The 15067-nt window shown below is 51.1% G+C and overlaps 1 protein-coding gene across 1 annotated transcript; it reads right to left on the reverse strand.

The window, feature by feature from the left end:
• Positions 1-9085: 9085 nt before the first annotated feature.
• On the reverse strand, positions 9086-10143 carry SOX2 (SRY-box transcription factor 2). The gene has a single exon (XM_062005955.1). It carries the CDS (start codon positions 10031-10033, stop codon positions 9086-9088), a length of 948 nt encoding a protein of 315 aa, XP_061861939.1. The 5' UTR covers positions 10034-10143.
• Positions 10144-15067: the final 4924 nt, after the last annotated feature.

Consider the following 15067-nt stretch of genomic DNA (forward strand, 5'->3'; position numbering starts at 1 on the left):
CCGGGATACCATGAAAATCCCGGCTCATTGCCTTGGCCGGGGTAGGATGAGGCACATAAAATAAGGGGCAGAGAGAGAGAGAATCAATCAGCCCCTTAGCTGAGAAGTGAGCCCTTGCTCTGGAAACAACGTCGAATAAAAGTAACTTGGTTACTTGAGTAACCAAGTGTAACCATGTAGTTTCTTCTGAGCAGATAGTGAAGAGAAGAGGGGAAAAAAGTTTTAAAATGTGACAGAAATAAGCCAAGAAAAACCGCTCTGGTCCGAATTAATAGGAGCAAAAACTTTTTATCCGTGTTTAAGGATAATATATTAAGCCAAAAAGGAGACAGGTTATCTCTAAACAGGATTAATATGCGTTCATGTATAGGATTAGACCATCTCACCCACTTAAAAACAGTGTCTCTCCTCCTCCCCACATCATTTTATTATATATATTTAAAGAAAAAAAAAAAAAAGAAAGAAAGAAATAGAGGGGAAAAAAACCCTTTCCCGGTTAGGAGCACTTGGAAAACGCATTTGTTAATCGAGAGTTTCTGGGATTTTTTTCCCCAATCAAACACAAGTGATGGCCCTGACCGAGCCGCCCCGTGAGGAAACGGGCCATTTTTTAAAACCTGTGATCAAACCAGATCTGTCTTCAGAGAGAGCACAGCAGATTTAAATGTTGGTCAAAAGGAGTCACAACTGTTCATTAAAAGCAAACCCTAGCTAGCGCTAATGTATAGCCATTTTGTGAGCTCAGGACTGTGGAAGGAGGCGAAAAAAGTCTGAGAGAGTGAGCTGATGCCGTGCTGACTGGCAGTGTGTGGTCTATTGTAGGGAATGTGCTTTTTCCACTGAACAGAGAACCCCCCTCTTTTATTCCCCAGCTCTACTGCACCTGCACTGGATCAGGGAGCTACTGCCATTCACCACATCAACAGAGAAGACATCTCTGACAGCACTCAATTCATTACATTTCTTCCTGCTTTTCAAACCAACACACAAAAAAAAAAAAAAAAGGAAAAAAAAAGAGTATTGCCAATCAGTGCCGGGGGGGCAGGGAAGAAATCTTACAATACTTTATATTCGCAACTCATTTTGGATTTCATTAGTCAGAAAACTCACTTCTCAGCCAGCTACAACTTTTTCTTTCTTCCTTTCTTTGCTCGGGGGGCTGCTGGCAGAAGGGCTGGGGCTGGTGCCATTTCTCCCCCCCGCAGCCCCGGAGCAGAGCGCGGGGGGCAATGGCGGGTGTCCCCAGCAGAAAGAGCTACAAGTTTATTCATAATTCATGGAAGCAGAGCAGCCTGCCTTGGGGAGACTCAGAGAAAGAAACGCCCGAAGAGACCAAAGAGTCCTTAAGTGTTTCGGAGGGGGAGTGGAGGGGGGCTGCAGAGGGACAGCTCCGGGGTCGGGGGGGCGGCGAGGAGGGGACTCGACGGCCCCCCTAAACTGCGGAGAAAGTTGTTACCGGTAGAACTCCTCGAAAGGGACTCCGGGGAATGTAGGGTTAGTTCGGTTTCTTCAAGAAACGTTTTTCAGAAGCATTTGCAAGCAAAAGAAACCGAGCCGAGGGGTTTAGATTCAGGTATTTGATCTCACCGGATCCAGACATCTAATTAGAGTGGCCCCAGCGATTGAAACGGTGTTAATGCCCATTGTTCCCTGTTCAGATCCCTTGGCCCACCACCGCTGGGCTACTCTTCTTTTCGAAATCCAAAATCTAAATCTATTTAAAACAACATTTCCCCCCACCCGTATTTCTCTCCTTCTGGCCCACTTTCCTCTACCATGAGCAAAAGCAAACACTCCAGGGTATTTTTTCTCAGACACTGGCAAAGAATCGCACCCCCTCAGTGGGATCTTAACAGAAATAAATCACAAGGAGCTCTTGCCTACCTGAGAAGTAGGAGGAAATCCGATTGTCTGGTTTCGGGTGTAATGTGTGTATCGGTAAGGAAGACACAGCCGCCTCAGAAACGGGACCAAATTAATCTACGAGTTTCTTTACATCAACCCCTGTTCGGATGTGTGCTTTTAGAAATATTGATTCATGTGACAGGAAAGTCGCAACTACTGTGTGTGCATAACCTGGGGAGGACACGGAGCGAGAACCCACAGCAACGCAAACGCCACTCGCGGGAGAGCTAGATTGCTTTTTAAGCTAAAACTAATAATTTCATAACTGATTCACATTCAATCTGGCGCCAGTGACGTCACGGGACATTAGCATACGAGGAGGGATGAAGCTAGTGTGGCTGGAGTTGATAAGGTGCCTCCTGAGGAATTCGCTGCTTGTTTTAATACATTAATTATTTCGCTGTCTTCCGCAACTTTTGCAATTTGTAAGAGCTTAAAGGAACCATCATTCCAAGAAATGGCAGAAGGACATGTTGGAGAGCTTCTCCCGCAGCCTTGGCAGGAGCCTGGCCTCCGGGGGCAAGGTGAGGACAAGCCCCGGCCTCGGGAGCGCCGGCCTCGCTCCCTGGAGCCCTGGCTCCGGCCCGACCGTCCCGCAGACCGCTGCGGGCTTTGGTTCTAATGAAGCCCGATCCCGTCCGAGTAATCTCCACTTCTCCAGCCGGGCCTCCCCAGCGCCGGGAAGCTGCCCGCAGGAGCGGAGGCCAGTTTGCAGGATCGGGCCCGTAGCCTGGGATATGTGTGAGTGTCCAAGGAAACCCTCCGGAGCCTTCCCGAAGGAGAGGCTCTGCGGAGACCTGTTTCTCTCCAGCACCCGGTGGGATTCCCTCCCTCTACCCCCCTCCTTCGCTGTTAATCACCACTTTCTGGTGAAAAAAAAAAAAAAGCGCCCACATTACGTCATCAGTCCTGACCGCTGCGGAGATGATGGGGTCACCGAGGTCCCGGGGCGGAGGAGCCCGCGGGGGCCGGGCTTCGCCTCCCGCTCTCTTGGGACAGCGGCCCGGGACAAGGGGCTCCGCCGCCTGCCCAGGAGAGGGGACACATCCTGGCCGGGGAGACCAGGGCAGCCGTGTGCCCGCCGCTGGAGTCCGAAGAAACAGACACACTGCGGGGAGCCGGAGCGGCACAGCCCAGCTTGCAGGGGTCCCTCTGCCTCCGGAGCCTCTAGAAATCGGCGGCATCGCCGCTTTGACCCCACCGAGATCCACCGGCCCCCGCGGGAGCGGTCTGGCAGGCCCACGCAGCGTGGGATGCCCCTGAGAGACTCCTCTGAGCTTCAGGCCCTCTCTCTCCTCAGAAGTCAATCTCCCTGGAATCTGTCGGTGATGGAAGTCTGAGACGCTCTTGCAGGGAGAGAGGGAGAGGGAGGCGGGGGGGCAGGGAAGGAGGTGCAAACAAAACACATAGAAACCCTAAAAGAATATTTTAAAATAAAAATTAAAAGAAAAAAAACAGAACTCTGTAAAAGCTTTCGTCCTCACGGCAGAGATCCAGTGAGGCTGCACACCGCACTGCTCCATGCAGCCGGAGTTATCGGACACAAACTCCGCGACAAACTTCCTCGGCCCCTCCCGGCCCCCCGAGAACGGGCTGTCCTCGCCACTCTGGACCATGGGCCCGCAGCTGGGCTCCTGCGGGAGAGTCGGGCCGGCGGGGATGGATCGTCCCCTGCCGTGAATGTTCGATTCCGGCTCTCTACCAGCCTTGCTAAATGATAACGAAAAATTCCATCTCGTGTCGGCGCGCCCCCTCCCCCTGCACGCACAGGCGCACAGCGAGACAAACACACACACGCACTCACATACACGCACTCCGGGCTCAGTCGCAGCAAATCCGTTCCAGAAGCAAAGCCCAAAAATCACCACCGCAAGGCTGGGGGCTTTGCATTGTTCCCTCCCCGCTCCGCCCGCCCGCTCGGCACCTGCCGACACAGTCAGCTCCACGGGGCTGGGCCCCAAGCGCGGAGCAGCGCGGAGCAGCGCGGCCGGGCCGCAGCCGCGGTTCCCGGGCAGAGCCGGCTGGCTGGCGGGCGCTGTGTCGGCCCGGGGGACGGAGCCAGCTCCCCTGACCTCGCAGGGCCAAATCTGCAGCTCCGAGAATTTCCGTCCCTGGGTTCCTGCTCTTTTCGGCTCCCAAGTCAAACGGCCCCCGCACTCACTTCAACGTCGCAGGTTCTCGCCAAGTGAATTGATTCCTCACAGGAAAATGGTACCAAACTTCTCGCAATTCCCCTTGCCATCATCAGAAAAAAAACCCTGGTTTTAATTACCAAAACTAAAATAGCGGCGGTGCTAACTAGCAGGCGATCAAACCGCAATCAAACTTCAATCTCTGAGCAGTTAGCTATAAACTGTCAGCAATTGAAAAGTAAACCTGGTGCACACAAAGGCTCTGTTTAATTTTCTCGTTGTAATGGCTCTAAATGAGGACCCCATCACTATGCAGTTAAGCGGTGTTGCTTGTCCCCCTGAGGCGCTGATCAGTTCTTTTTAATGTGAGAAAACTGGCAGCTCGAAACCCGTCAATGGAGCTCCCACAACAAAAGTCCTGAAAAGCTGAATGAATTGGGTTTGTAATTACTGCTTCCCTCTCCCCCCTTGCAGCTTATCTCTTATTCATTCAACATATATTATTGTCACCTAATCGCACACTCCCAGCATTTTTTTTTAGTATCTACTACTGCGGACATGTTTGTTGTAGAAATTAAACAAAATAATCCTCCCTTCTTTCGCCCCCCCCCCCCAAACAAAAACGTTGAAACGACAGTGTCAGGCGAGGCTGGTTGGCATTAAAAACACCAAGATGAAGCTTTCCTGCCGTCTGAATGTCAGCAGTTTGCGTATATATCCTCGGCAATCTCATACGCACCGAAGCGGGCTTTAGATTTTAATGTTTGAGTTAGATCTGGATTTAAATAACTGAAGTATATCTAATCACGCCTATCAATAATGGGCCTCATTCTTTCAGTGGGACCCATATTATATGCTACTTAAATCGCTGAGTAATCTACCTCCTATTTGGAGTCAAATATACAGGGCTGCTGCCCTTTGGGGACGAGGAGGAGAAATCTCGAGCGGGAACTGGCTGCTCAGGGGACCACCGCCACCCGCGACGTCCCACACGGCACCCGTCGGCATCTCATGGAGTAAAGGAAGGGTTTCAGCCCCGGGCTGTCTGCCCCCGGCCACAGCCACTCGTCCCGCAGCTGCCGGCTGGCCCTGGGGGCTGCGGGCAGAGCATCTCCCGAGCCCCCTCCGCAAGGAGACGCCGGCTGCGGGAATAAGTACAGCTATTACCACCAAGTCTACTAACAGTCTAAATAATTAATTGAACCATTGCTCTTTGACCCTTGGAAAGTCCAGTAGGGACCCGTTTGTAGTAATAATACCCCCGAATGAGCCCTTGTCAAATATTCATTTAGTGGTTAATGTGAGCGATTTCCCCCTGGGACAGTCAGTAATACCAGCTTCCCAGCTTTGGCAAGAAACCCTGCTAATCTACCTCTCCAGTTCTACAAAATATTTTAACACTCCAGTCCTTAAAAAGCCTTAAAAAAAAAAAAAAATCACAGGGGAAACTCTAATCTTATCCTTGGGTTCATTTCGGTTGTGTAGCAGGTTGGCGAAACATTACACTGGCGCTCCTGGACCGAGCATCGCCCTGGCGATGCAACACACAACAATTCATCAGAGGGAAAACACGGAGAGTCCGAAGGTCTTCAATAACCAAAACATAAACATGTCCAGGAGCTCTGATGTACATTTCAGCCGCCATAAACGAAAGCCCAGGATAATGGCTTAGGTGTAAATGAGGTTATGTGTTGAATTTTAAATGAGCTCTGGACAATGGCGTTCCTCCAAGTAACACTTTAAAAATAAAATAGTTCATCTCTATGTGTAAAATGCTTTGGGTTATCCTCTCTAAACGGATAAACGGATGGATGGATGGATGGATGTAAGGAATCTGTCCAAGGGAGATCAAGTTTCAACAACATATATGCCACATCGTACTCCGAAATCTAAGCTTAAACAAATTGCCCATTTGAAAAGTTGCTGAATTCAGTAAGCCTGAATATGTGGCTTAGTGCCTTTTGTTTAATGGCATTAACTTGCCTTCTCCATGAGAATTGTAAAGAGACCAACATTTTCAACTACCCCCCTCGAATATTTTAGTTAGCACTTCAAAAAGGGGCCAGGTTTTATTGCTGTTAATTGGCTAAAATTCACTTTAAAAAAAAATGGAATCGCTATATCGATGGAGCTTTTATTCCTGGTTCTCTTTTCCCAGCGAGACGAGCGGGATCGAGGATGTGGGCTCGTTACCACGTGAATAATCCCCAGACACATTGCAAATGCTTACAGCTCTGAAAAAAAGATTATTTTACTCCTTGCATTAATGTAAAAGAAATTTTAAAAGGTTGGGAATCTGCACTAATTGTTGTGCTGGCCAAGTATGGCGATGGTACAGAAATAAAAGGGACAAAGGGACCTATCTACAAAACCAGTCAGTGAGCAACACTCCCCATCTCCTCCTCTGGCAATGCTAGTTTTCATCTGGACACCAGGCTTCAAGGATGAAGGCCAGAGCTGAGTCTAGGAAACAGCACAACCAAATAAAACCTGCAACTATCCAGGTAACTCTTTTTCTTTTTTTTTTTATGGGTGGGTTTCTCTTTTTTTCTCCTGCTTTCTCCCGCACTGAGCTGAAGCGAAACACAGTGACCGTCAAGAAATACTAGAGAGAAAAGCTGAGCCGCACTTGCCCCCGTTCCAGAGTGCCCACTCTGTGCCTTGCCTAAGCCAACCTTCACATCATTGCCTTGCCATGCACAACATGCCACAAGTAGAAGACACAACCAGTTTGCAATCCCAGTGTCCCAAATTTCGTACTCTTTTATAAAAAAAAACCCAAAAGACATAATAATTCTCGTCTCCCTCAGGCGCGTTTCCCAAGGGAAACGGCGGCCTCGTTAGCAGCACCAAATAAACGCTGGAGCTTCGACGGCGGAGGGGGCAACAGGGGCTGCCGCAGCGACTGTCCACCTCTGCTGCCCACCGTCCCCGGCCCGGTCCTGTCCGGGGCCGACGGGCCCAGCCGGCCGGAGCGTGGCCACTGCCGCTAGCGCGCAGCGGCGTGGAGCCTATTGCTCGGCAATTGAGGTTACAACTATAGAAAGTCGAACTCTACCTGGAACGCATGGCGGATCTCTCCTCCTATTTGGCAGGCGCCACCGTTTCTCTTTGGGGCTTGTGACCGGCTGCAGAGAGCGTCCAAAATGGGGCTACACCGCGCTGGCAATTTAAGAAACGTGATTCAAGAAAGAGCTGTGATAAAGCGTGAAAGTCTCTGACATTCACCTGTTTTTTGTTTGTTTATTCACGTTTTGTTGTTTCCTACCTTTGCCCGGCCAAGATCACTCCCATCCCCACCTCCCACCTCCTTCCGCGCTGCTCAGCAACCCGGAGAATAAAGTTTGGGAAGTCCCCAACAAAGGGAGCGGGGAACGCTCAGCCCGGGCCAACGCCGAGCCATATCTGTGCCCGCCAGGCCGGCTGCCCTACAGCTCCCTGCAGCGAGCAGCCTGGCTTCCTCCTGCTTGCCCCGGAGCAAGGAGGCACCCTTGGGAAAAGAGAGAAAGAAACGATCTGTATCTGCAAACACGGCACTCGCTCGCAGTGCCACCGGCCGGGGCCGCTCCCGCGCCCCGCCAGCCCCGGCACGGCCCCACCAGCACCGACTCGGCCCGGCCGGGGCAACAAGTGGTCAAAGGCAGCCGGGTCCGACCCCCCCCGTAGCCCATCGCAGTCGGCGACCTCGGGAGAGAATGAGAAAACGAGGGTCTTCCTCCGCACCCCGTCCCCCGAAGGAGGCACGGGCAGTTATGGCACCAAAGCCAAAACATTTTCTCTCACTGTTTCTCTCAATACGTACATATAAAATTATTCATGCATTACATATATTGCTGCATTATTTATCTTACTCGGTTGGCTACGATGATACTTTCTACTACATGAATTATTTAAAAACCATCTTGCGTTACAAAATAAATCCAAGACTCAAGAGGAACTTCAGTGTCCATATGTCAAAAATTTATTTATCTCAAACTGTGCATAATGGAGTAAAAACTTAACTTGAATATGTACCTGTTATAAGGATGGTATTAGTTCAAATATATACATGGACTGTCGGCAGACTGATTTCAAATAATACAGAGCCGAATCTTTAAAATACAACTACGGAAAATGAAGAGAAAAAAAAAAAAAGAACTTAAAATATCATCACAATAAATTTACAGAAATATTACAAACCGTAAGAAAATATTTCAAACACAGTAATTTCAGGTTGGGGGGGTCGGGTTTTTTTTTGTTTTGTTTTTGTTTTTTTTTTAATTTTCTTTGAACAGGATGAAGTCTGGAAACAAAAAGTTATTATAAATTAACCAACGGCGTGTGAACCTGCATGGCAATTTTTGCTTTTAAACGAGAAGTAAAAAACAAAAAAAAAAAAAGAAAAAAAAAAGAAAAAATTTATTACAATCTAAACGTTTGCCCTTTTACAGCAAACCAAGCCCATGGTTCGCGAGTACTCTCCCTACCTATTTTTGTCTTTTGTACAATTTCTTAAAACAATTTAAGTGTCCAAATGCTGTAAAATAATTTCCTCTCCTTTCGCAGCTGCTGGAAATTCAGCTGCCAAAGACACAATGCTCCAAATAGACTCTGTTTTTAAAAAATAATTGGCAAAATCGCGAGTTTGGTTTCTTTTTTTCTCCTGTCTCTATTACCGATGAACATTCTGATTGCCATGTTTCATTTGATAAATACTGTACAAAAGTTGCCTGCAAATATTAAAACATTTTCCTCTTCGCTCTTTGAGTCTAGCTCTAAATATTACTGGTAAAGACTTTTGCAAACTTTCTGCAAAGTTCCTACCGTTTTCACTAGAACTTTTTAAAAGTTTTGCGTAGTTGCTTCCCCTCCGAGATCTATACAAGTTCCTTGTCGGTTTAATTTCTGGCACCCCCACCCCCACCCCCCTCTCCGAAGTTTTCTCTGTACAAAAATAGTCCAAAAAAAAAAAAAAGTCCAGAATTTCTAATAAAAGTTTTTTTTGTTGTTTGTTTTGTTTAGTTTTCCTTCCCCCCTCCCCGCCCCCCCCCCTCCCCGGCCCCTTTGTCTTACATATGTGATAGAGGGAGTGTGCCATTAATGGCTGTGCCAGGAACAGGTGCACTCTGGTAGTGTTGGGACATATGAAGTCTGCTTGGGGCAGCTGGTTCTGGTACTTCAGCACCTGGTAGATACATGCTGATCATGTCCCGAAGGTCCCCAGCTTGGCAAGGAGCCCTGGAATGAGACGAGGAGGTGACTACGGGGGGACTGGAGCTGGATTCCGTCTTGACCACCGAGCCCATGGAGCCCAGGGCCATGCCCGGGGTCCCTTGCTGGGAGTAAGACATGCTGTAGGTAGGCGATCCGTTCATGTAAGTCTGCGAGCTGGTCATGGAGTTGTACTGCAGAGCGCTCACGTCGTAGCGGTGCATGGGCTGCATCTGCGCCGCGTTGTGCGCGTTCAAGCCCGGGTGCTGCGGGTAGCCGAGCTGTTCTTGCATCATCCCATAGCCTCCGTTGGTCCAGCCGTTCATGTGCGCGTAACTGTCCATCCTCTGGTTCACCCCAGCTCCCAAGGTGGCCCCAACCCCTACCCCAGTCGTCATGGTATTGGTGCCCGGCGCCAGTAAGCCCCCTGGCAACGTGTACTTATCCTTCTTCATGAGGGTCTTGGTTTTCCTCCGGGGTCGGTATTTATAATCCGGGTGCTCCTTCATGTGCAGAGCCCTTAGCCGCTTGGCTTCGTCAATGAAGGGTCTCTTTTCCGCCTCGGATAAAAGTTTCCACTCCGCCCCGAGCCGCTTGCTGATCTCGGAGTTGTGCATCTTCGGGTTCTCCTGAGCCATTTTCCGCCGCTGTCCGCGGGACCACACCATGAACGCGTTCATCGGGCGCTTGACCCGGTCCGGGCTGTTCTTCTGGTTGTTGGCGGCCGAGTTGGAGTTGCCTGTGCCTCCCCCCGAAGTTTGCTGCGGGGCGGGAGGTTTCAGCTCGGTTTCCATCATGTTGTACATTCAAACTACTTTTGCCTGGAACCAGCCGTGAGCCGAGAAGCGAGGAGCAGCCGCAGCGGAGTCCCGAGATGGACTTTTTTTTTTTTTCTTCCTAGGGAGGGGTAGGAAAGGGGGGAGGGGGACTCCCCAAAACCACACTTGGATCAAGATCAGGATCTTCCTCTTCGCTGATGGATTAATAATGCTAATAACTGCTATTATTACCGCCGGAGCCTTGATTTTAAAAAACTTCTTCCTCCTTTTTCCCTTTTCTCTGCTTACCGCTCGCTCGCTCTCTCTCTCTCTCTCCACCTCGGTCTTAAAGAGCCAGCAAACTACTTTACCCCCTTTTGCAAACACACACACTCTCTCTCTCTGCCTTGACAACTCCTGATACTTTTTTGAACAAGTTAATAGACAACCATCCATGTGATGGGGGCTTGTCAGGGAATAAATGTGCTCGCCCCGGCCAATCAGCGCGCGGCGGCTCCGCCACTGAGGACAAGTCTCTACCCCTGGTTTTGCATGAAACGGGGCGGGGGCTCGGAGCCGCCGGGACGGCTCGGCGGGGGAGGCGGGCCCGGAGGCGGCCCAGGCAGCCACTGGGAGCCTTTGTATCGCCCCTTCCAGCAACAGGTCACACACGCCTTTGGGAGGAAGTGGGTAAACAGCATTGTTGCTACGTGGGGGTTTTTTTGTTGTTGTTGTTGTTTTTCTTTTATCTTTTTCCTCCCCCCTTAAGTTAGTGTTGGCTTGGGGCTGGGAGAAGCCATGGGGGCAACGAGAATGGCTTCCCCTCAGCCCCCGCCCCCGTCGGCAGTGCCTCTCATGCTGGAAGAGGCCGCCGGGTTGCGCAGGGCCCTGCCTGCAATGCTCGCCCCGTCCAGGCCGGCCGGCACACCAAGCCCCGGCTGCCGCGGGCGCACGGGTCCCGTGAAAGCGCAACGCACTGCTTTCCGCCGGAATGCGGGTACCTCCGAGGCCGCCCCGATGCCTGCCGCCGCCGGAGCAGAGTTCTCACCGCACAGCCCGGGGAGAAGCTGCTCCTCGCCGCTCCCCCTGGCCCTGCTCCGTTCCGGCCGTGGCACACAACGCCAAGCCGTTCCCTCCGCTCTCGGAGGATGGACGGTGCCCAGTGCAAACACGGTTCCTCCTCACACGCCATCCCTGCTGAACACAAAACGGGGACAGGGGCCTCCCGCAGCGGGGCTCCGTTACCCTGCAACGCCGTATCATCACCCCGCGGCCATTGCGGGGCGCGGGCGGCGCTGGGTGGGCGCGCGGCCGGGGGGGGAGTGCGGGCCGGCGCTACAAATCGGTAGTTTTGTTTCTCTTGTTGTCGCTACACGGGCCGCACAAAGCCCCGGCTAAGTTTACTTCCACTCTCTTGTTGGGATCTTTGTTGGTAAAACGCACTTGACGACAAAGGAGGGAGGGGAGAGAAGACGCGGCGCGGGAGAGGGGGGGAGCTCATGACCGGCCCCGCTCCACGCGCGCCGCCGCCGCGCCCGCCCCGGCCGCCCCATCCGCGCTGCCCCGCGTGTCTCCGCGCCTCCTCCGCCCCGCCTTTCGCCTCCCTTCTCCGCCTTTCGGTCCGATCTTCCTTTAAGCCCGAGGGGGTGATGGGCGGCAGGGGAGCCTCGGGCAGGGGGCCGGGGCTCGGGGCAGCTCTCGGGCGCCCCGCGAGGGCTCAGCCGCGGCGCTGCGGCGCCCCCTGCCGGCCCGGCCGAGCCCCGGGCGGGGAGGTGCTGCCGGGAGCGGGCCGGCGGCGAGGGGGGGGGGAAGGGAGCAGGCACTTACAACCCATCTAAATCATCAGAACCACGATAATGATACAAAACCGCCCGGCGAACACGAACACAGTTTCTTCGGTGTGTGGATTATGCAAATAAATCCTATCGGCTTCAATGTCTTTAACTCGAAAATGTATATATAACTTTCTAGATAAATGATGGGTGAAACCGTCGAAAAATAGATGCAAATTACAAGAAGTGGGATAGAAACGGATTCTGATTGTCCAGACACTCCTGAGGGCAAGGCGGCTGTTTACTTTCTCATTGTTCTCCCTGTGCTCTGCGGTTGATAACGTTATCCACTCCCCACGCCCCCCCAAAAAATCCGCTAATTACTTTTATTTTTTAAAAAAGAGGGGCTGAGGTGGATGGTGGTGGTGACTGTTCATCTTGTTCATCGTCTTAAACTGATAGCTGAGGACTGGTAGTGCAGGGGTAAAGTGTTCTTTCTAGCTGCAGGAGGTGCGTGGGGTGCGTGGCCCTGGTCTCCACGCAGGACAACGTGGGCTGTCATCTGCATGCCGGAGGCCTTTTGGGGCCTGGCCCTATCCTAATTGCGTTTATCGTATGTGTAAAGGATGGGAAATACCTCACAATTGTGTTATCCAGAGTATTTACAGCTCTATTTTAATTAAAAGATTTAATTATCGATGCAATAAACTATCTGGCATATATACATAATAATGCACCGCAGAAAATAAGGTGAGGGTGATGGCTTTTTGGGGCATTTCTGCCCCATTTCTCTGGGTAGCGGTGTGCGGGTTGGGAATATGAACACACGTACATACACAGAGGCAGAGCCAGGCCGGGATGCTGGCTATCAAACAAATAAGATGAAATGGTCCTCGATTTTCTGTATTAATGGCAATAACACCACTGCTCTCTAGAAGAATATAACCCCGCTGGAAGCGAGGCCTGCGGAGGGATGCTTTAATCTGAGTGGATTTAAAAAATCGTTGCCTTTGGTATAATTTATGGAAATGAAAAGTGCTTACATTAAACAAATAGTCTGCAAATGTTCTCAGCGATGGGCTCTGCAACACGCGCTCTTATTTCCAGGTTATGAGTGTCTTAAAAAGAAAATGAATGTTAACTACTCGGATTTGATGGATTTATTGTTCTAATACTCGCCGATTTCTGTAAAAACCCTGAGGATACAACCCATCGTGTTAACTGTATTGGAAAGAATATACACATTTTTTCGTATTATTTTTCTCCTGAGTCTACCAGTAACCAATCTAAAGCAAACTATTAAGCAGTCTTGTGGAGATGGGAGATTGCAGCTCCATTTTTTGTCCTTAGCTGCAAATAGAGGTTTAAGTTGCAGTAATTAGGTGAGAACTAGCCAAGCATCTTACTATTATGATGCTTGTTAAAAACGCTTCTTTTCTGCATCTGCATTTGAGTGTGTTCCCCTCCACTCTTAATCTTCTTATGGAAATGAAGGCGAGCGGCAGGGAACCTGCAGAGACTTAGAGAATGTCCTTGTTAACTGGAATTTCTCAGCATTGCTAATTAGCAGAGTTTGACGACCACCAGTATTGGGGAAAGCTCTGTTTAGCCACTCACAAACCCTTCCGAGGAAGAGCAGACTAATTTTATTTTGTAATTAAAATCTGAAAAGGGCCCTATTTGACAGTTAGGGCTATGAGAGTTTTATCTCCCTGTGAAATAATTACTGCCTTGATAACTCAATTTTCTTCAAAATGTCAACTGTGAGCTCCGAAAGTTTTAATTTCATTACGTTAAAAAAAAAATATTAAAAAAATAAAAGCGCAGCCGAAAGCGTACAGAGACATTTCCTCTTCCCCCTCTGATGCTGGAACAGCCTAGCACTTAGCAGCCGAAGTTAACCAGGGAAGTTTTTAACGCACCGACAATATCCCAACATCTGTGGAATTTCAAATATCACACGGGGAGTTTGCTGAAGCGTCCCGAGGAAAAGTTGGGAAGATGCACCCTGGAACGCTATAGAATGAAAAACCACATTTAGCGTGGGTACGGCTCCGGTGACGGGGGCAAGGGGGATGCCCGGAGCGCCAGGGCCGCCCCCGGCCTCCCGCACGCTCCCGAGGGAGGGAAAGGCAAGATCTCTTCCGCCAAAGGAGTGTCTCACACGGCGATGGACGGACACCCGGCGACGACCGTAGGGCACAGAATGAAAGAGCTCAAATAAACTTCAAAAGTTTGGCGAGGCCAAGGGTGGGCGAGGGCGGCGGCGCGCCCAGCCCGCCCCGCCACGGCTCCCCGCCGCCGCCCCGGCCGCGGCCACCCGCTCTGCGAGGCCCGAGGGCGGCCGTCGGGGAAACCTGAGGGGAACCGAGGCGCTGGAGCAAGTGTAATCCACTCTGCTTACGTTTTGGGAATTTTTTATTATTATTTAAAACGGTTTAATCTCCTTTTTGTCCCTGCCTGTCCAGCAAGTAGCCCGATTGTCGCTCTCAGAAGTGGTATTACGCGTACAAACCAACGAGGGGGGGCGAGTCACGACCGCTCCCGCCAGACCCCATTTCGCCCAATAATTTCATTCAAGGGCTCTAAGGACCCTTGAAAGCCGGGGGATGCAGAGGGAGCTTCGCGTTCCTCCCGGCCTCTCCTTTCATCCTCCTTCTCCCTCGTCAAACCGCAGGGCGAGCACGCGTGCGGCCGGGTGGCCAGCGCAGGACCACAGCCCGCTCCGGGCCGCGGGGCCCAGGGATGGTCGCTTGGCGCGGCTTTCCCGCACCGCAGATCTGCCTGTCCCCAAGCCCGTCCGCGGCGGCGGGTACCGCCGTGCTCTCCGAGCAGCCCCGCTGCCGCCTCCCCTCCCGGCCACCACCGCAGGCATGAGCGCTGCGGTTTGGGGCAGGGAGGTTAGGCCGTTCAAAAACAAAACGCGAGGAGGTTAAAAAAGATATAAGAAGAAAGAAAAAAAAGGAGATAGAAAAGGGGGGAAAAAGAAGAAAAAAAAAGAACCGGCTCCACCTTTCTTCAGCGCTATGTGAAGCACAATTAAAAAAATAAATAAAGCTCAGATCCTGAGATGAGTTTAGTGCACACAATAAACAACAGAAAAGCCGGCTCGCACACAGCACCTCTCAAAGTCGCTTTCAAAAGGCTTCTCAATACATGGAGAAGCCGATTGTCCAAACATGCTTCCAGGACTCTTCATAAATAGCCAACGGCCTCCTCAAACTCTCCGGTTTTTTCCCCTGCATCTCAAATAACACTCCCTGGTCCTCCTTCCCACAGGAGAGTATAATTGAAGCCCGTATTTTCTCTT

Source organism: Colius striatus, chromosome 12 (assembly GCF_028858725.1).
Source record: "Colius striatus isolate bColStr4 chromosome 12, bColStr4.1.hap1, whole genome shotgun sequence".
In the NCBI taxonomy this organism is placed as follows: domain Eukaryota; kingdom Metazoa; phylum Chordata; class Aves; order Coliiformes; family Coliidae; genus Colius; species Colius striatus.

What these genes read in the sequence shown, in the direction of transcription:
- SOX2 (XM_062005955.1), bottom strand. Translation starts at nt 10,033, where the DNA reads ATGTACAACATGATGGAAACCGAGCTGAAACCTCCCGCCCCGCAGCAA.